The 21,116-nt window shown below is 41.3% G+C and overlaps 1 protein-coding gene and 1 pseudogene across 1 annotated transcript in view; both read left to right on the forward strand.

The window, feature by feature from the left end:
* LOC131884056 (adhesive plaque matrix protein-like) overlaps positions 1-16,353 on the forward strand; it is a 17,101-nt pseudogene extending 748 nt beyond the window's left edge.
* Positions 16,354-20,448: 4,095 nt separating this feature from the next.
* Positions 20,449-21,116, forward strand: part of LOC131883598 (uncharacterized) — a 941-nt gene continuing 273 nt past the window's right edge. Inside the window, exons 1-2 of the mRNA XM_059231107.1 lie at positions 20,449-20,542; positions 20,644-21,116. The exon at positions 20,644-21,116 is cut by the window's right edge and continues 273 nt beyond it. Coding sequence (XP_059087090.1) covers positions 20,480-20,542; positions 20,644-21,116 — 536 coding nt within the window. The 5' untranslated portion in view covers positions 20,449-20,479. The remainder of the gene's footprint in view (positions 20,543-20,643) is intronic.

Raw genomic sequence — 21,116 nt, forward strand, 5'->3', positions numbered from 1 at the left:
TTATTTTCTTTTCAGTTCTCTTCTTTTTCCTTCTCACCTTCAAAAAATGCGGCGTTTTACTTTTTGCTCTTTAATCTTCAGTAAAATTTCATGGTGGTAAGGACTGGAGGAGAGAGTATTTCATTGATTTGACTAGCCTGAAGCCAGTTTTTTAAAGCTCGTACCTTGGAGTTAGGGCTTAGAGGTTTTCCGGTATGAAACTACACTGGCCAAAATGGTGAGCAAATGCTCATTTCTGCGTAACGCCCAAGCCTTAACTCAGAGGTACGAGCCTCCGGATGGTCGATGCCTCGAGACCATATGGTACAGTAGCTTTCCCATTCCCACATTGTTCCTGCTTGCCTAATTTGGCAAAAGCTCAAGCTTTTCTTGAAAACGCACAACAAGAATTCCAAAACTGTACACACAAAAAGAACAAACATAAAACAACCTGCCTTTTTAGCCCAGGTCTCTTCACCATGAGATATTGCTCAGACCAAGCACCAGAGTAACTAAATTTGATTAAAGAATTGGCATGGTTTAGAACATTTTTGGGGGGTCCAAGGTAGGAAACAATTACTAGGGCTTTTTGATTTCAATAAGAATGAAATATCTTGAAACCTTCGATAATTAATTCAAAATATTGCAATTTTTTTGCCTGTTGTCATCTATTTTTTTGCATTTAGAAAGGCTTATATCTTGGCCTTGGAGATTTTGTTTTGCTGTGGAAAATATTATTTCGTGCTTTTTAAGATTATTTTAGTGATTATTTGCCCCTCAAAATGAATATTTTCCGAGCCCTGCAATGACTAATTTCTCGCCGCACCAAAACGAACTTCTATAGATAAGTCTAACAATTTGCACTTTTTTGCTCGGGCAGCTTCGTGGCTTCAACTGACGGAAATATATGGACATGTTCTGTGCGGGTTTCACGAAAAGATTGTGATTTTCTGCACAACCGCTCCCTCTGTATTTTTCAACCTCACACTGACAAAGTAAAGGACTCAAGTGATGGATTATAACTTTTATTGTTGTTAGACATTGCTGATTGGCATGGGAAATATGCAAATGCCTTGTTTATAGACATTTCACCGAACGAAAACTTTTGACTCACATAATCTCATTATTTGACAAACATACAGGGCATTTCATACCAATGTAATATTATCAGTTATTGCAAGACAGCTAACTACAATATTCCAAATGTGTTATTGCACGAAGTAGGCACAAGGTTTTTGTCAGAAATAAGTACATCTTGCTTCTGAAATCAACCAAAAGACTGAGAACGAGAGTGGTCCAGCTCTTGGAGCTGATAATAGGAACGACGATATAATTCTGACGTCGTGCAAGTAAAATGTAGCCGGTAATTTTGTCTTTATGTTCAAAAACTTCAAACTTTTAGCATTGCTTGAAGTCGATGAAGTCAGTTTCTTATTCAGCACATAGTCGAGAGCTTTTCAGCACGGTCAACGAAGTGACAGGTCATACAGTGATGGCTATATGCATTAAGATGGGGAAAATGTAAGACAACTTCTTTTGGTAACTTTAGCGAAAAAATATTTACCTTGGAAAGATCTTGCTAAAAAACAATATGTAGCCCCCATGCATGTCCTTGGATCCACGGCAACACTTAACCACCCATTATTGGTTGAGCCCACTTTGGTGCCCTTGAGATTAAAGCTGTGAGAGCATTCATACTGCATTGAATAGCTTCTGGCCAGATCGTGGCATTTCTATTTTATGGTCTTATAAGCATCGTTTTTCATTTATTGTTAATTCTTTGAATCGGTTTAGCTCAAATCCAGTCATTGTGATGGTTGCTGGCTACTTGTATGGCGAAAACTATTTCCTTTGGTTCTGATCACTCCCGCTTTGTGTGTATCCCATTAGCAGACAAACATTGGTTGAACCCTTCTCATTGCTTTTTGGGTCGCTAATAGCAAACATTTTGAGAACGTCCCTAAATTCTTGGTAATTTTACCCTCGACATTTTGGAATAAGAAACAATTTGAGCCACTTTTGTTTCCGTACAATCTTATATTTCTTAACATTCTAAGTATTTTCGTTCATATGAGCCATGGACGTAGTCAATCAGTATTAAACATACTCTTAATTATGTTTGACGTAAAATTTCAAGAACTTCCATTTAGCACATGCTTACTTATTCCGACTTAAAGGTTGAGCTTTATGCCTTAAAAGACCGAAAAATGGCCTAATTATGTTTCCAGTTATCCCAAGGAATATGATTGTCCTTTTCAATGACAGGACAAGAAATAATATTTCTCCAGTCTCTTTAAATTTCTTAAAAGCTAAAAGTGCGAAAAATGTCGCTTAAAACTGACAAAGATGCACTATCCTATTATGTTCCTAAAATATTTGAACGATACATGCGCAAGTTTCATTTTCAAATTTGTCACTTTTTGCAATAATTAATGTCTATGAATTGATGAAATTCTAAGCCAACCTGCTCATGGGATTTTTTTTTCTTTGCGGACTACCTTAACGCTACCAGGAATGGAATCCCAGCAGTTCAAGACGAGGAGATTATTCAATTTACTGGACTTTTATTTATATATATTATTTGATCGACCAACGAATTGGAGTTGGCTGATCTGGCTAATCCTTGAATATAAGGTTGCTCGGGAACTTTAGTCAAAAACTTGCCCCAGTCTGACTTAAATCCTGCTACTGGATCATCGCCTACATAAGCCCAACGAATATTTGAGGGCAGCAAATTGAACAATGAAGGAGCCCGACAAAGAAGAGAGGTGGACTTCAGTGTTTTAACTAGTCTGGATTCTCGAGGACTTGAAGGTGCTCTCAATACGCACATTAAGCCTCTACGGTCACTACAATTGACCCTAAATCCTGGGTGGGACAAAGCCATGGATGCTTTTGAAGACGTACAATATTAGATACCTTTCGTACCTTCTCTGAACACTGTACAGTCCCAACCTTTCTAATCTCTCCAATACGAGAGCTCCTCATAACCTCAATGTTCCTAGTAAAACATCTTTGGACCTGCTCGAGCTTTTGCAAACCTGCTGAACTAATTGAGCCCAAATGGAGAGCATATTCAAGATGCGGCTGAACATCGACTTGTCATCGTGATACTATCTCTGGACTTAAATGGCGTATATCCACAAATTTGAAAAGCCTACCATTTCAACTGGATATGCTCATCAAACTTTCCATTATCTTGAGGACTACACCTCAATCCTTCATAGATGACCTGCTCAATGCCCTTACCTTCATCATCTAATAGTAGAGTGTCTAATGGCGTCGGCCCAAAGGTCATTGAGCGAAATTTCATTCCTTCAGTGCCATGTGACTCGCAGCATAAACTAGAAAAACCTTTAACTTGACTTTTGAAGGTATCCTAGGATAAACTGAATTTTCATTTGATTAAGTGACCCCTTGTTGAAGCAAACGGTGTTGATATTGGGCAAAGATATTAGTGACAGAAACACAACAAAAACTAACATTTTTAAAGTTTTGAAGGTGTGATGTTAGTTTTAGTTCTTCCTCGGTCAAATGCACTTAAAAAAGGGTGCTGCCCCACACTTTTCCTTAAACTTCTTTTACTTCGCAAGTTTGTTTATATTCACCGTTTTTCTGCATTCTTCTGTCTGGGCCCTAAAAGTTAAAATGTCTAGGAAACCGAGCAATTTGTCACCAACCGAAAAACTTCCTCAAAATATATGACACAAGTCATGGAAAGAAAGGATCGATGCATGTCTGCAAGGGTTCATTTTTTGGATTTTAGAATGATTGATTACAGATATTGATGTGTAAACGTAGTCTCAAGAGCGATTGTAAGAGGGCGATTCCGCATCTTTGGAAGTAGATAGGAGGCTGGACGAGGTGTCGCTTTGCCTTGCCTCTCAAACTATACTTGATGAAATAGGCGGGCGTGTTAAAGCGTACGTATAAAAACAGACCAACTCATGAAAACGGCATCCACTTTTGGTTCATTCATCCATCATCAACATGAAGGTAAAACATGAGAAACAAAACTTGTTTTGAATCGTTTCCAGAAACTGAACCAATATTTTATAAAAAATACAGGCTTTCGTCGCTATCCTCTCTGTTTTGGCTTTGGCCGCCGCTGACCAATCCAGCCATCAAACCATCAAGCACGGCAATGCTCCGGCTGTCCACTCCTCCATCCACAAGCCCCATGGTGGCTCTCATGCCCATGTGGTGAGCCAACCCTCCGCTCAACCCAATGAAGTCAACCAGGCCTACAACGAGGAGAAGTACACCGCCGCTGCCCATGCTCCCAGCCACGAGGTCCGCACCCCCGCCTACCACCCAACCCCCTCTTACAAGCCCGCTCCCTACCACCCAGCTCCCGCTTATAAGCCGCCCTTATCACCCTGCTCCCGCTTACAAACCTGCACCTTACAAACCCACTCCTTCTTACAAGCCCGCCCCTGTTTACAAGCCCGCTCCATACCACCCTGCCCCTCTTACAAGCCCGCCCCTTACCACCCCGCTCCCGCTCATGGTCTAGGTGATGAGTACGAAACCGCCCCCGTCTACCAATACGGTTATGCCGTGGCTGATGACTATTCCGGTGGCAACTTTGCCCAAAACGAGAACGGTGACAACTATGCCACCAACGGCGAGTACCGCTGTGTGCCCTTCCCGATGGTCGCACCCAAATTGTGAGCTACAACGTGGCCGATGCTTATTCCGGTTATGTGGCTGATGTCAGATACGAAGGAGAGGCCAAGTACGAGCCTTACCACCCATCCCCCAAGCCCGCTTACCACCCTGCTCCCGCTTACCAAGCTTAAGCTTGTCTTGTTGATGATATTTATCAAAAAGCATATTTATCAATAAATCATGCAAGCCCTTTTACAAATATTTCGTCTGATTGCAAACTCTCCTGCTTGAAAGGTAATTCGAAAGGTCATAAATAAAGCAAAGATCAACATGCTCATTTCGTTAGATGGCAGACATCTTTTTCAATCGAACTTTGGACAAGAACTTGTAGTTTTGGGCTTAGGTTTTCCGTGTCAAAATCATCTATCCTCAAAAGAAATAAGCCTTCTAACATGATGAATCAAGAAATGAAGCATTTTCCGTTTGGGAAGGTGTAACTTTGACCAAATTGAGCTGATAATTATGATACGTTACGTTATCAGTTTGAGAAGTTAGGTGTATTATGAGGCAATTTCAAGAGATTAGAAGGGTTGAAAAGAGATGGTAGTTTTGAACGAATCTTTCGTCAAAAGTTTGGATTGAAGCATTATGATTTTTAGCTCTTTTGCTGTCGTTTTTCTTTTTCTTGCGGACTTCCACATCGCTATTGAGAATGGAACTTGTAAAAGTTCAAGACGGAAAAAATCATTTTATTTCCCAAGGATTAAGGACCAACTTGATAAACGACGATCCATTTAAAATTCCTCTGATAATATTGGTCCACTTAAAATCTATTATAAGATAGTATTTATGAAAACGGGATTAATAGATATTGCGAGTATCGTTAGTTATGTTTCCATTGAAATCTCAAAAGAATTCATCCGGCGGACGCTTAGATATAATCCTTCAAATGTATTTTCCATCAAACTTGACCTCAAAATGCTCCGGTTATACCTTGTAGAAATTGCCAAGAAATACAGCATGCGTTTTCAATGTCCCAAAAAATAAATCAAAATCTTTCACTTTTCTGAAGCATGCTGAACAAGCTCAGCATTTGTTTTAATTTCACTTGAAACTTACTTAAAATGAACAATTTACAACTATGATGCCATAATTGTCAACCACTAGTTTTATTGATTACGATCTTAAAGTTCAATTGTTTATATTAACATTTGATAAAGTAGAATATAATCATTGGAAAAATTGACAAGTTTGAAAATTAAACTGTGTGATGTATCTTTGTAATATTTCAACTACAAGGTTGGATAGTGTAGCTTTCAATGTATAGAAAAAATTGATCTGCCAACATTTTTTATTTCTAGGTCGTAAAGAAATATTTACAACAGTGAATGAACATCATTTATTTTCAGGGTAATTGTCTAATAATTCCTTAATAAACGGAACAAATAACAGTGACAATTACTCTGGTAAAAAATAGTAATTCGTTTCACAACTATTACTTGAAAGAGTTGTGATTGCGTTACTCGTTACTCGTTACTTTTCCCAAGATTTAGATGCCCATTATTTTATGTTTTATGTTCCATCAAGACCATATCTCTGCCAAAAAAGATGTGTTTTTGCTTCAAACAGTCCTAAAGAGTAACATTTGACGACTATGTGTCAACATTTCTTCAATTATAATCTACCAACTCAAATTTGTTGGTAGACCAAATATCATAGGTTGAAAGGTAGACGAAATACATGAATTACAACCTTTCATTTGTATAGTACTGGGGATTACATTCCCTGTAGCGGTAAGAGAAGCCCGTGAAAAACCAAACTAAAAATAATAATGATAATAATAATAACAATAATAGTAATGAGCATTGGCATTTAATCTTGGTACAATTGTTCAAAATGTATTGCATCATAATGCTTTGAGGAGTCAGCATTGGGACCCTGGATGGGGAAATGATTGTTCAGGGTTTGCAATAATATCGCAAAAGTCAAAATGGAAAAACAGTATTGGACATTGTCAAGCTAGTAAAGATTCCCTGTTAGAAGCCTAAGACTTAAGTCTTGGAAATGTGGAGGCGTTGGAAATTTGATGCATCGTACTCAAGCCAAAGAAGGATTTTCCCTGCTTGACAACTGCACTGAATCGGATCTTCAGTCCAACGGAATTTGATTGTGAAGATATAAACAATAAAGTAACAAATGCAGCAAGATTTAAAACCAAGAACACCCTCAGAGTAGAGTAAGAGCAAGCACAATCTTCAACTCCGAATTTCATTGTTCGTAATATGCTAAAAGGAAATTCCAAAAGTGCCAAATTTCTGTTGAACTTTAAGTTTCCTCAGCTGTCATGCGACAAATGATCAATTTTAAGGCCATTCTGGAAGCTGAAAAAGGAACGAGTAACGAGTAATTATTTTAGTTTTGGGTCATTAGAGTTACACAATTTTAAAATGTAACAGAATTACAGTTCCTTTTTCGAAACGTAGAACAAATTACTATAATTTCGCTATTTGTAATTTTATTACTAATGCCCTGTATATTTTTCTTATTTTGGAGGGGCACATCATTTGTTTTTGGCAATTATTTAAAGTGTAGTTCCGCGTAGGTCATTTTTCGATCTATTTTACCGCAAAATGCAACTTTCAAAGTGCACAACTAAGCATCTGCAAAATAGATATTGACGATATTTTATGTCAGGGCAAAACTAAATGTACTAATAATATAGTTTGGCTAGGTTTTGGGCAGTGATACTTTCTGATATATTTAAAGTGGTTTAAAATGCTCAATAAAGCTATTTTCACACTGAACAAAAAAAATGTCCTTTTATTTCTCTAACAAAGAAAAAAGCAACTAGAAGTCTTAGCATTTGATCGAGCACTTTATCAGAAATTATAAACACCGTGGGCAGTACCAATTGTTTTAAAATCAACAAAAAGAGCAAATGGCAGGGAAAGATACCATTATGGTTTTAATTCACTCAAGCAAACCCAAATTCCATCGCATTATCATTTAGCTATACATTTAAGACCCACAGTTCTCCGTCTGCCTCAATTCCACCGGTTTGATAACATTCTTAAAATAACATTTTTGAGAAGCGTACTTCACTGATCACCCTCATTCAAAGCAGAAATGGCATGGCCTCCAAGTTTCCACCACGGACCATAACTCTGAGATGGCAGATATCTTGCAGATGGAACCAGCTCCCAAGAGGACAAAAGAGGTAGGTATGGAAAAGCAAGTACAAACATATAAACAAAGACGGGTATCAGCTCCATCTCGCTCTGAAACCGTGGGAAAGCTTACTTCAAAGAGATGTCAACGCAAGGGTGGCCCTTTATGATTGTTATATTAAGGACTGCCTCGGCAAGCAAGCCCCGAGGAGGGATCGCCGAATGCACTCCAAAACCACGTTAGTGACTGATGGGAGAAATGTCTGGAACTTTGTAAAAGAGCAACAACTTACGATCTCCCATCGGAAGGCATCAAACTTCAGGATGAGTGTGGTCTCATCTTGGAGGAGGAGAAAGAATGACATGGCGGAAGCCTTCTCTTCCTTCTTTATCCAAAAGATCAGAGGTCTGCAGCATTTGCTGGAATCCCCGTCTGGTTTAGACGAAGGGACCACCAGCCAATCTCTGAGTCAAGCAGAGCCAAAGACTGCGCCCGCATTTCAATTCCGTAGAATGAGTTAAGCTATGATGAAACGGGCAATCAAAGACCTGTAGAGCAAGACCTCTGTTGGAACTGACGAGCTTAAATCTTATACGGATTTTTTTTCTTTTCGGTGCTATTAGGCTCATCAAAGATGACCCGAACAACGTTTTGCTAAAAAGTGTAATTGTGTTTACTTACGGGACATGGGTGGCGATAATCATAAAAATAGTCAAGCTCCTTGGACATGTGTGTATACAATAAAAATAGTAGTTTGCCAACAACCCAGTAAAGTCACAAGTAAATTGATTTCAGCTAACACTTTAAGTGGAGCCATGCTGGCAAACGAAGCTGGCCATCACATTATTCAGTTTGGCTCAAAGTCAATGACATTGTCCAGTCCAGTGTCAGGTTGGTTCTCTGTCCCTGGGTGCTGTTAGCATCTCAAAATCTTGTGAAGAAAGGTTGGGGAGGAGAATCAAACTGGGGAATAGTAACCGCTCTTTCACTAAGAAACTCATATACTACTCATATCTCATCCCTAAAAATGAGAACATTCAAATATTGGCATTGAACCAACGGCATCTGAAGAGAGAGAGGGTTTGTACACCCCTTGTATTTTTGCGCTGCATTTTCAGTCACTCAACTAAAATGTCTCAATTTGTTGCAAAAATGTGGAGATTTTCTTGGCATTGCATCTTGGCAAAGTCAAAATATGCATAGAAATATAAATAGAACTTGAAATAGACTTATAAAATGCAAACTTTCATGTTTTAGGACTTCAAACCTGTGAGGTACATTTTGACCGTCTCTGATTATCGCCTTTAAAGGTTTGCATCTTACATGGCCAATTCATGATGGTCTTGGGCCTGTTTTTTTGAAAATATTCTATAAAAGGTGGAATGATTCCTAATAATTAAATACCTTCCAATGCAACCATTTATATCATCAGCCCAACATCTCATTATTGTGCCATGATACAGCTTTACGGGACTGGACTTTTCCCAGACTTCCACGTAGACCCGACTCCATCTTGTTAATTAGTTCTCTTTAATAAAAGTTCCGTCTTTCTCCACCACGACTACATTCATAACATTAATAAGAACATACCATGGCGCAGCACTGCGGAGACGTACCCTACATCCAGATTCGGTGAAGTTTTACTCGTCTAGAATAACTGTCCATCATCATCGTATCGTCTCCCATAAACACTTTGATCATGTCTCGTGACGAGATTAAAACCTTGAAGGCCAGTCGTCGAGGTTTCAAGGCAGCCTTGACCAGAATACGACGGGCATCCCTTGCGGAGATGTCCGAATTCGACGGGGGGACCCATCTCTCCTTGAAGAATATATGGCAAGTTGGCATGAATGACTTGAAAAATACATCGCTGCAGATGATTTGGTGTCATGCCACGAGGATGCAGACGATGCTGATATCGACAAGGATGTCATGGAACATGAGACAATATTTTTCAAGACCAAGGTCGAAGTCAAAGGACATCGGCGGGATTTTGAAGCCGCTCGCGAGGGTTTTCAAATTCCCACATCAATAAATCCAGTGATTAGTTCATCAACTCCTGGACTCCCAAAACTAGATGCGAAAAAACCACCCATCTTGAAGGAAGACACGGATCACAAATTATTCATCCGTTGGCGTCCTCTGTGGGACAACTACGCGAATTTGGTTTCGATGGATCAACGAGATCGTTCCATCCAAGTAGTCTCCGGAATCCTCACCTAGATATGCGAGATTTGCTATCAATTCGCCAGAAAGATGGCCAGGATTATACGTCACTTACTAGCGATTTACGGGAACAAGCTGATTATGCTGTACGGCAAACATTTCCGAAAATTAGCCTGTTTTGGACTTCGAGATCGTGCCGGATCGGACGGATTGCCACAGTAAACGATAATTTGGGTCCAACCGGGCCTGATCTCGAATTGATTCCACCGTTAAATCAAACATTTCGAGGCCTATGAAGGCCATCTGATCCGTAGTTTCGACCTTGAATCGATCATCATGTGACGGATCACTCACGGGTGAACGCGAAAGAGCATCGGGAATTTCATGATCTTTCCCTTTTCACCAGTCTACAGTGAAGTTATATCCGGCCAGCTTACACCGGTAGTTTTGGATCCGTGGATTATCGATAGCGTTCAAAGATTGAGCAAAAATTGGTTTGAGCGGTTTGTGATCCGTGATGACCGTAAATTCAGGCAAGCCGGCGAGATAAACATGGCATTCTTTTATTGCCCAGAAAATAGCCAACGCCTCCAATTCAATAATGGCGTAGCGAGATTCTGCATCTTGCAAAAAACGTGATCCGCACTGAATCAATCGCCATTGTTCCCCCTGTAACTGAAGAAGGGCGAAACCGAGGCCGTTCAACTTGGAAGCATTGGTCTGGATGACAGTGGGGGCGTTCAGCTGATACATTCCCAGTACTGGAGGGGATGTCAAAGCCTCTTTGACTTTTGAAAAAGCCCTCTCGTGTTCGGCCAACCAGAGGAATTCATTTTTAATTTTGAGAAGTCCTCTGAGGGGTTCTGCAGTTCCCGCAATATCCGCCGAAAAGTGTCCCAACTGATTAACCAAACCAATAAATGACCGTAAATCCGTACGATTGGTTGGGACGGGAAAGTTTTTGATCGCAATCAATTTCTTCTCATCGGCCGCGATGCTGTTGTGTGAGATTTTATATCCAACGAAATCAATGGATCTGGCTCCACCGGCGTTGCTTTTCCGTGCGTTGACGGTCAATCCGTAGAAGACGCATCTTTCTAGGATGAGGCAAGTGAGACGGACGAGGTCTCTGTATTTCTCACAACCAGCCGCCATGTCATCAACCACTTTATGGATGTTGAGGCCCGACATGGCAACGTCGCCACGATATGAGTACGAATCTCCAGTCGAGCCAAAACCCATTGGCGATCGTAAGAATCGAAATTTCCCAAACGGTGTGATGAATGTCGTCAATATTTGTGACTTTTCATCTAGAGCCATCTGCCAATATCCTTTAAGAAGATCCAATTTGACGAAAAATCGATCCGATGGGCTAAAACCAACAATTGCTTCAAGCGGCGTTTTGATGGGATGAGTGGACCGTTGGACCTCTGAATTCAACTTGGTCAGGTCCACACAGATCCGGACGTCCCCGTTCGGCTTTGGAACGACAACCATTGGATGACACCAGACAGTAGGATCGTCACCCTTGGGCGTTATTACCTTCTTCTGCGTCATATCCTTTAACTCATTTTCCACCTTTTCTCGTTGGGGAAACGGGACGGGTCTTGCCGTATGTATTGCAAATGGTCGTGCTTATTCTTTTAGAGTTATTACCATTGGATAACCTACAATAAGACCACGCAAAGGCTTCAATTGGGTGTCATCAAAAGCATTCTTGTAAATGGATTTAAATTAACTGTCCACTTGTGCAAAGTCCTCCTCAGACGGATCTTCTGGCAATGATTGAATCCAATTTTCGCGATCATTCTCGGACTAAATACACGATGAATCATTCAAAGCAGATGGTATTTTAGACGCAATGGTCGCATCCATTGGTCTTGGAAAATCGGCACCAACAATGTAGAGCGTCTTGCAAACCTGAAGACTTCAGAAAGCTCCCTCGAGTCCATAACATATGATGATGGTGACATCCCGTGCAGTGTGGTTTCCGACTCGCAAATCGGATTTGAATGATGCAAAAAGTCGCAACGAATTGCCATCCATACCCACAATCTTCATAGTTTTTGGAGGTAGATCGAGAGAAGGAACAGTTGTGAAAAGTTTGTGCTCTTTGAAATAATCAACCCCCATAATTGTGATGTCCTCTCCAGTGTCAGCGCAAAAAATACACTCAACGAAATTCGATGAACCACTTGGATGAACTTGAATTTTCAGTTGATTGTGACGAAGATCCGAGGTAGACGAAGCCACACGCATGAGAACTCCTCCAACCTTCTTCGGTTTCGGTTTTAATCGGCATGCAACATCCCAATGTCCTAAACGACCACAGTTGCTGCAACTTGTGTCTTTGGCTGGACAAGAGTCGCGAGGATGGGAGAACCCGCCGCAATAACCACAATTCGAGTTTGAATTTGGTTTCCTATCGACCTGTTTCGATTTCTTGTAAGCTGAAGACTTTGATTTGTGACTTGCGGCACTAACAAATCGTTTTCCCATGCTTGAAGGATCGCTGATTATTTTGGCTCCTTGACGAGATGTTTCGAGTCCAAGGATGTATTTGCGACAATCGTCAAAAGAGGTGGGATTGCGTTCCATCACTTGGGCTTTGTCGGACTCGTTCGACATTGCTTGAAGAAGCAAAGCAATTAGGAGTTGATCTTCGGCTCATGAATTGTCCGTGGATGAGGATTTGGTGCTCCGTGGACATCAACTCGTCATTCCACCACCCTGTGTCAAGGCTGTTCTCAAGCAACTCCATGCCAGCCATCAGGGCATTGAGAAGACCAAAAAACGAGCGAGAGCCACGGTTTTTTGGCCAGGATACACATCCGATATTCACAACGTCGTACAATCATGCCCTGAATGTGCCGTGTACCTACCGTCGCACCCGCCCGAGCCGTTGCTCCAGGCGGATCAACCCACACGACCCTTCGAAATGGCTACGGCCGATCTTTTCTCCTATGGTGGCCACGAGTACTTGGTGTATTCCGATCGATATTCAGGTTTTCCATTGATCACAAAATTTCACTCTTCCCCGACGGCTACATCGGTTATCGCTTCTCTTCGGAGATTTTTTAGTCTCATGGGCATTCCCAATGTGCTCCGATCGGACAATGGTCCACAATTTTCATACTCATTGACGCAAACCTTCCTGAGGGAGTGGGGCGTGGATTGGAAGCCGTCATCACCACATCACAGCCAATCTAATGGCCATGCGGAAGCCATGTTCAAGAGCATGAAGTACCTTTTAGCCAAAACGGGAGGAGACTTCACTTCGATCGAATTCGATGATGGACTGTTGGAATTTCGCAACACGCCACGCGAAGACAGCATCTCCCCGGCCCAACGACTCTTTGGTCGTTTGTTGCGCTCGAAGCTCCCCGTTCATTGGCGCGCTTATCGACCGGAATTCAGAGAGACGCTCGAAACAGCTGATCGAAAGAAGCTCGAGAGTGACCAGCTCCGAAAGTATTATTATGACCGTTCCAGTGATAACCTTAAGGGGCTGGCCATCGGCGATGAAGTGCTTGTGCAGGACACGAAGACAAAACGTTGGGATAAGTTGGCTACAGTGATGGACACCTCCGGTCGATACATTCGGCAGGCTCCACACGGCCTTCGGAACGAAAATAATCCACCCTTGGAACCCGAATCAAGAGCCCTCAGAAGGAGTTGCAGGGAAAAACGGTCTCCCAATTATTACACGAGTTAAATCGTCAATGGTCTATCAGTAATGACACATAGTATTTTAACCTTTGCTTATTTGAGGGAGTTGGAATGATTCCTAATAATTAAATACCTTCCAATGCAACCATTTATATCATCAGTCCAACCTCTCATTATTGTGCCATGATACAGCTGTACGGGACTGGACTTTTCCCAGACTTCCACGTAGACCCGACTCCATCTGGTTAATTAGTTCTCTTTAATAAAGTTCCGTCTTTCTCCACCACGACTACATTCACAACAGTCATAAGAACCTACCAAAAGGAGGAAAACAAAATATCAATCCGAGTCCGGACTCGATTCCTTTTTGAAAGACTTGAGTCTTGAAATTCCGTGCTTTATCCCTCTAGTCACCAATAGTTTTCAAACCATATCCCTTCACTCACTACTATCCATAGTTCATTCATTACCAATAATAGATATCTAGCAATAAAGATATTCTCGTCATAAACATCATTTGACAAAGCAACAGTATGGTTAAAACTCTTAACATAATCACTCAATTTTCATGACAAAGAGCTCTCGGCATCAATGGGCCTAAAAGTATTCGTAGGAACTTCTGTCATGCATAAATTTTCCCCCATTTTAAAAGAGAAAGCTTTTAAATTGTCACATTTTTCGACCGAAAATCGGACAAAAAGTCGGTTTCAATAGGGCATGCACCCTGATTTTGGGCATTTTAGGGAGGGAGAACCAAGACAAACATCGCAGTCAACATAACACGCACTATCTGCCCATTGAATTTTCAATAATCGAGTGATTTTGATTGAGCTGTGTTACAAAACCCAACAAAATGAACATGTTTGGTGTTAATCGGTGACCGCATTATCAAATTGGCTGAATACCACAATAATATTTGCTTAGCAAGCATGTAAAATGGAAAAAAATGTCAAAATTCAATGCATGCACAGTGCGGTTTGGCTGGGCATGGTGTCTTTGATTTTACTCCATAGAATAACATTAGTTGTTCATGAAAGCGTTTACTTGACAAGCCCTATAACGGCTGCAAATCTTTAAGACTTTCCAACTCACAGCGAACTACATGGCAAGCCAGCTTATACTTACAAGAGAAAGACTTCAAAAAGAAATCAAGAATTGTTCAATTTAACAAAATGAAGAGATAAATTATGTCCGACAATAGCAAACAAAACAATTTGAAACAAAGCGTTTCTGTTTTCAAGAATTTTGCTTTGTTCGTCTTTTTACGTTATGTTTGTTAATTTTCACCTTGCCCGTCATTTCCATTGCATACGAATAATATTTTCTTCTTTTTTACGCATTGAATGCGCCAAAAACATGTGGGTATTATTGATCAAATTAAGTCCAATGATTGAAATTGCCCTCAAAATTCTGTCCAAACCGATATTTTGGGCCATGGACTTTGGAAATTTGAGACCCTGCAATTTTAACAATTAAAGTTTTGGATCTACTTTGTGATTCCTTCAAGGTTCCAATTTATTCTTATCTGTTCATTCCTAACGCTAGTTTTAGAACCTTAACGAAAACACCTCTATAAAATGATATCTAAATGAAATCAGTCCCTCGCTTTTATCTTGTTTCCAAGAAATATCTAAGCCTCTTACCTCTTTCGATTATCGTACAAATGACCACTTTGTCTGAAGCGCTCACATTTTGGTCAAAGCATTTTATCTTCCACTGTTTTCACCGAAGGCAACGTTAGCTCTAGCCAATGTTGTCTTGCCTAACTTGAATTCTCATGCTGAATTTGATGCTATGGGCGCGCGTGCAAAAGCGTACGTATAAAAACAGACCAACTCATGTAAACGACATCCACTTTTGGTTCATTCATCCAATCATCAACATGAAGGTAAAGCACGAACAACAAGCACACCGTTAAAAATCGCTTTCAGACACTGAACCATTGCTTATCAAAATTTCAGGCTTTTGTTGCTATCATCTCCGCTTTGGCTTTGGCCACCGCTGACCAATCCAGCCATCAAACCATCAAGCACGGCAATGCCCCGGCTGTCCACTCCTCTATCCACAAGCCCCATGGCGGCTCTCATGCCCATGTGGTGAGCCAACCCTCCGCTCAACCCAATGAAGTCAACCAGGCCTACAACGAGGAGAAGTACACCGCCGCTGCCCATGCTCCCAGCCACGAGGTCCGCACCCCCGCCTACCACCCAACCCCCTCTTACAAGCCCGCTCCCTACCACCCAGCTCCCGCTTATAAGCCCGCTCCTTATCACCCTGCTCCCGCTTACAAACCTGCACCTTACAAACCCACTCCTTCTTACAAGCCCGCCCCTGCTTACAAGCCCGCTCCATACCACCCTGCCCCCTCTTACAAGCCCGCCCCTTACCACCCCGCTCCCGCTCATGGTCATGGTGATGAGTACGAAACCGCCCCCGTCTACCAATACGGTTATGCCGTGGCTGATGACTAATCCGGTGCCAACTTTGCCCAAAACGAGAACCGTGACAACTATGCCACCAACGGCGAGTACCGTGTTGCCCTTCCCGATGGTCGCACCCAAATTGTGAGCTACAACGTGGCCGATGCTTATTCCGGTTATGTGGCTGATGTCAGATACGAAGGAGAGGCCAAGTACGAGCCTTACCACCCATCCCCCAAGCCCGCTTACCACCCTGCTCCCGCTTACCAAGCTTAAGCTTGTCTTGTTGATGATATTTATCAAAAAGCATATTTATCAATAAATCTTGCAAACCCCTTAACTATTGCTTATTACGGATTTCAAAATGCATATTTATCAATAAAGCTTGGAGATTCTTTACTTCGTGAACCCCTTAAAGACTTTTGGGGATGAACGTTTTTGGCATAACAGTTAAAGACCGGCAAAATTGAAACCAGAAATCAAATGGTCCTAGATACCATTTGCGAGGCAGGAGTAATGAAGTGAGCATTATAATCAGAGTAGTTCCATTGCATTTCGAAATTTTTAAATCTTAACGACCAATAAGACAAACAATTCTCGTGATCACTCCGTTCTCGACTCCCAAATAGGTCATTTTTTTATTTTTATACAAATGATGGAAATTCGAAGCTTTTGGAGATATTTTCAAAAGGCAATTGGTAATGTCGAAGCATAGTAATGAATGACAATGACAAGTATCATTAAATCAATGAATATATTAATTCTAGAATTTATTTAACATATTTCTACAGACTTTGTTACCTGTGCTAGAAATGTTATCTCTACATAGTTGACTATTTGAGAGAAATATTTTTGATCCAGTGGGTCCACAAATTCCAATAGAACTTTTAATATGTGAAAATTTACGAAACTGCGAAGAGAAATTGTGATAGTAGTAAATTATTCATTGATTTTGTTCATTTTGTGTCAATAAAAATACAATTTTTCTTTTTTTTGTTTTTACTTGTTCTAAAAAGCAATAGAACGAGAGAAAGCTTTTTTCCCTGCAATCTTGGATATTAGGACATTTTTTAACTGATTCCAACATAAGAGTATACTTTACTATCAAATCTGTACTGGAACTTGGTGTTACTCCTCAGGACGCTTTTGTTAACAAAACGATTTTAATTTTGGGTTGCACAAAAATCATGGGATATCAACTCTTGGTGGGTGAAGTTGGGTACCTTTACTTCCGATTTAAGCCGTGCTAAACCAGGGTCGTCTAGTTACGCACGCGAGACATTGGTCCAGTCTAACCCGGGAACACAAAGACTACCCACGGAAACGCGAGAAAGAGCGTCCGCGACAGAGTTGTCCTTCCCGGCCACATGATGGAAATAAGTGGGAAATTCTGATATGGCGGCCAAGTGGCGCTGTTGCCGTGCAGATTGTGAATCGCTACTCTTTGACATAGTCGATGTAAGGGGATTGTGGTCCGTAAAAATGGTGAATTTGCGGTCTTCCAAAAACGGGCAAAAATGGCGAGGAGTGAGGTAAATGGCGAGTATAATTCCCGGTCAAAGGTGCTGTACAGTATTTCAATTCCGGAGCACGAAGTTTCTTGCTAAAGAACGCCAGGGGTTGCCAAGTTCCATTGTTCCAAGACGCCTCTTATAACAAGGTCCGACGCATCTGTTGAAACGGCTATGCGAGTACCAGGTCGAGGATGGGCCAGGAGAGTGCACGTCGCTAAGGCATCCTTGGCTCGTTGGAATGCGATGTTCATGTCCTTGGACCAATTCAAACTCCTTGACGACGCGAATCCCCCATAGGCTTGAAAAAAACTTCAAAAATAAACTGTTAGCGTCACGGGTTTACCAACACTGTGGTACTACATTAAAGTTTTCCTCGATTTGACCTGAGTTTGAAGAGCTTACGACTATTGGTACAAACGTTTTAAGAAGCCCAAAGTTGATAATTGTTTGCTTTGACAACCAAATCCCGATTCTAGTGACGGGAAAATATTTGATGAACCGGAGTAAAGGTTCCCAACTTCACCCACCAAGAGTTGGTATCCCATGATTTTTGTTTCACCCAAAATTAAAATCGTTTTGTTAACAAAAGCGTCCTGAGGAGTAACACCAAGTTCCAGTACAGATTTGATAGTAAAGTAGGTATACTCTTATGTTAGAATCAGTTAAAAAATGTCCTAATATCTAAGATTGCAGGGAAAAAAAGCTTTCTCTCGTTCCATTGCTTTTTAGAACAAGTAAAAACAGGAAAGTCATTGGGGTAAAGTAAAATTGTATCTTTATTGACGCAAAATGAACAAAATCAATGAATAATTTACTACTCTCACAATTTATCTTCGCAGTTTCGTAAATTTTCACATATTAAAAGTTCTATTGGAATTTGTGGACCCACTGGATCAAAAATATTTTGCTCAAATAGTCATCTATGTATAGATAACATTTCTACCAGAGGTAACAAAGTCTGTAGAAATATGTTATAGAAATTCTAGAATGCGTGCGCATTGATTTGCTGGCAAGGGTCCGTGCGAGTCCTTTGATTTTCTGAGTTTTTGTCGAATCTGCAAAGTCTAGACTGGAGTCCACCAAAAGACAGGAAGTTTGGTATAGGACTCGAGCCTTTTACTGGCCTCAAGTCAAACAAAACGACTCATCTCGGTTTTCTAAGCTAAACAAGGCTAATGAAATAACATTCAAGGGCTGCTTTCTTACATGGTCAATTCATGACGAAAGAAGTCCCATTTTCTGGCGAAATGTGTGAAAAAAAACAACATGTTTTTGTTTTTGGACGAGTCCCGGAACGAGTCCTTTCTAGAAGACTCAAGTCCAGCCAATATCTTTAGCATTGAGTGAAAGGCTCGAGAGCACTCGGACTCGAGTATGGACTTGCCTCAGCACTAAATTCACCACACATATCACTTGTGACTTCACACAGATAATAACTAAAAATTACTGTTATTTAGGCCCTGCAAAGAGGCTTGACTTGGCGATCACGTGGCGAAACAGGTTAAGAAAGTGTAAATTAAACGCTCTATCCATTTTGGTAACGATGCTAACCCATGTTTTTTCTTAAAAGTATCTCGGGTATTATTCATGGGGTCAATGTTTGTCGTTTGCCTGACTTCACCATTGTGTATCTTCATTCCACTGGTCAATAATGACTTAGAAAGGGATGTCTACAAACTCACACTGTTTGCGCCAATGACAGACCTTAAATTGAATTTGACGACTCATTTTTTTATTAAAATGCAAATTCAAGCAATTTTCTGACATTAAAAAATATAAACAAATACATCTTTTGGATTGGAAATATAGATTTGAGAGAAACAATTTACACGTTTGTTAAGAAATTAAATATCTTTAGACTGCGAGTTCTTCGAAATGAGCATCTAATTTCCAGCCAACGGAAGCACTTGCTTCAATAACCAACCAGGCCTTATGGCCTATCTGATGCCGAAGTATGCACTCTTGTCTGGTTTGGGTTGTTCCCTTCACATTCTTAGTACATGTATACGTAGACATAGTACATCAGTTAAGAGCTTGATGAAGTTGACAAATGGTAAAATAAGTCTATAGTTTTCGGTTGACCAATAACATGATGGGATTTATTAAAAAATCCTTTCCCAAATGGACATTCCCGCGCATGTCATGATTTTTTGTTGGTAAACGGGTAAGAAAGAGGAGAAACAGAGGGCTATGACGATGTTAAATTTTAATTTTGAAACATCTGGAGTTTTTTCGCATCTATTTTGAATTAACTACTCTGACCGGTCCTTGAGGTTACTGCTCTATGAGAGTCTCAGGTAATTTTTTTTTTCAATCTTACCAAGAAAGAGAATTCCTTTCATTGAAGGACTTGAGAAAATGATTAAAAAACAACAAGGGAGTCCAAGAAAAACGAGAGGAGAACTGTGATGTTCAATTTAAAACAAGTCGAGGGTTAATCTATCTACATCTATTAGGATGAGGTGATCTGGACACTCCCTGCATTTAAACTGGTTACGCTATTTCCCTCGAAAGCTGACGTAAAAGGGCGCGGCTGTGGGTTGATCGTCTTCAAATTGAAATGTACGAACGGTATTCGTGGTTGGTCCGTGGCCCAAACGTCAGAAATGTGCCTTGCCCTCACGAGTGACTAACTTCTAGTGGCAAGCACCAGTGTTGCAAAGTTGACGGAGGCTTGCCCAAATCAATATAACAACCCATGTGTTTCAAACACTAATGCGTACGCAAGATTTCATTTTAAAGACATGGGTGGAGACAAGGGAAAACGGTTTGGGTATAGGAAGCGTCAGGTTTGGGGCAGAATTGGACGCTTTTTTTCATGAAGTTCTGAACGGAGAACTTGAAGGGGACCTAGCAAGATTTGGAGAGCGAGGAAAGAACCAGAATATTTCCTGCGTCCGTTCCAACCCTCATCAACTACAATGAATCAGGTGGCTTTGTCTATAAAAAGGAATGAAACTCAGTAGCAGTCTTCAGAAACTTATCAAGTATTCTCGAGCACACATCAACATGAAGGTAAAGAACTTCAGCAAACTACAAAGATCTTCATGAATTGTTGGCTGGTTGTAGGAGAAAAAACTGACTTCAGTTTTAAAAATGACCCTTAAATATTTCAGGCTTTTGTTGCAATCATCTCCGTTTTGGCTTTGGCCACCGCTGACCAATCCAGCCATCAAACCATCAAACATGGCAATGCCCCAGCTGTCCACTCCTCCATCCACAAGCCCCATGGTCGTGCTCATGCCCGTGTGGTGAGCCAACCCTCCGCTCAACCCAATGAGGTCAACCAGGCCTACAACGAGGAGAAGTACACCGCTGCTGCCCATGCTCCCAGCCATGAGGTCCGCACTCCCACTTACCACACCCCTGTCTACCACACAGCCCCCGCTTACAAGCCAGCTCCCTATCACCCTGCTCCCGCTTACAAGCCCGCCCCCTATCGCCCTGCTCCCGCCTACAAGCCCGCTCCTTACCACCCTGCCCCCTCTTACAAGCCCGCCCCTCACCACCCCGCTCCCGCTCATGGTCATGGTGATGAGTATGAAACCGCCCCCGTCTACCAATACGGTTATGCCGTGGCTGATGACTA

The sequence above is a fragment of the Tigriopus californicus genome, chromosome 7, assembly GCF_007210705.1.
Source record: "Tigriopus californicus strain San Diego chromosome 7, Tcal_SD_v2.1, whole genome shotgun sequence".
Lineage (NCBI taxonomy): Eukaryota > Metazoa > Arthropoda > Copepoda > Harpacticoida > Harpacticidae > Tigriopus > Tigriopus californicus.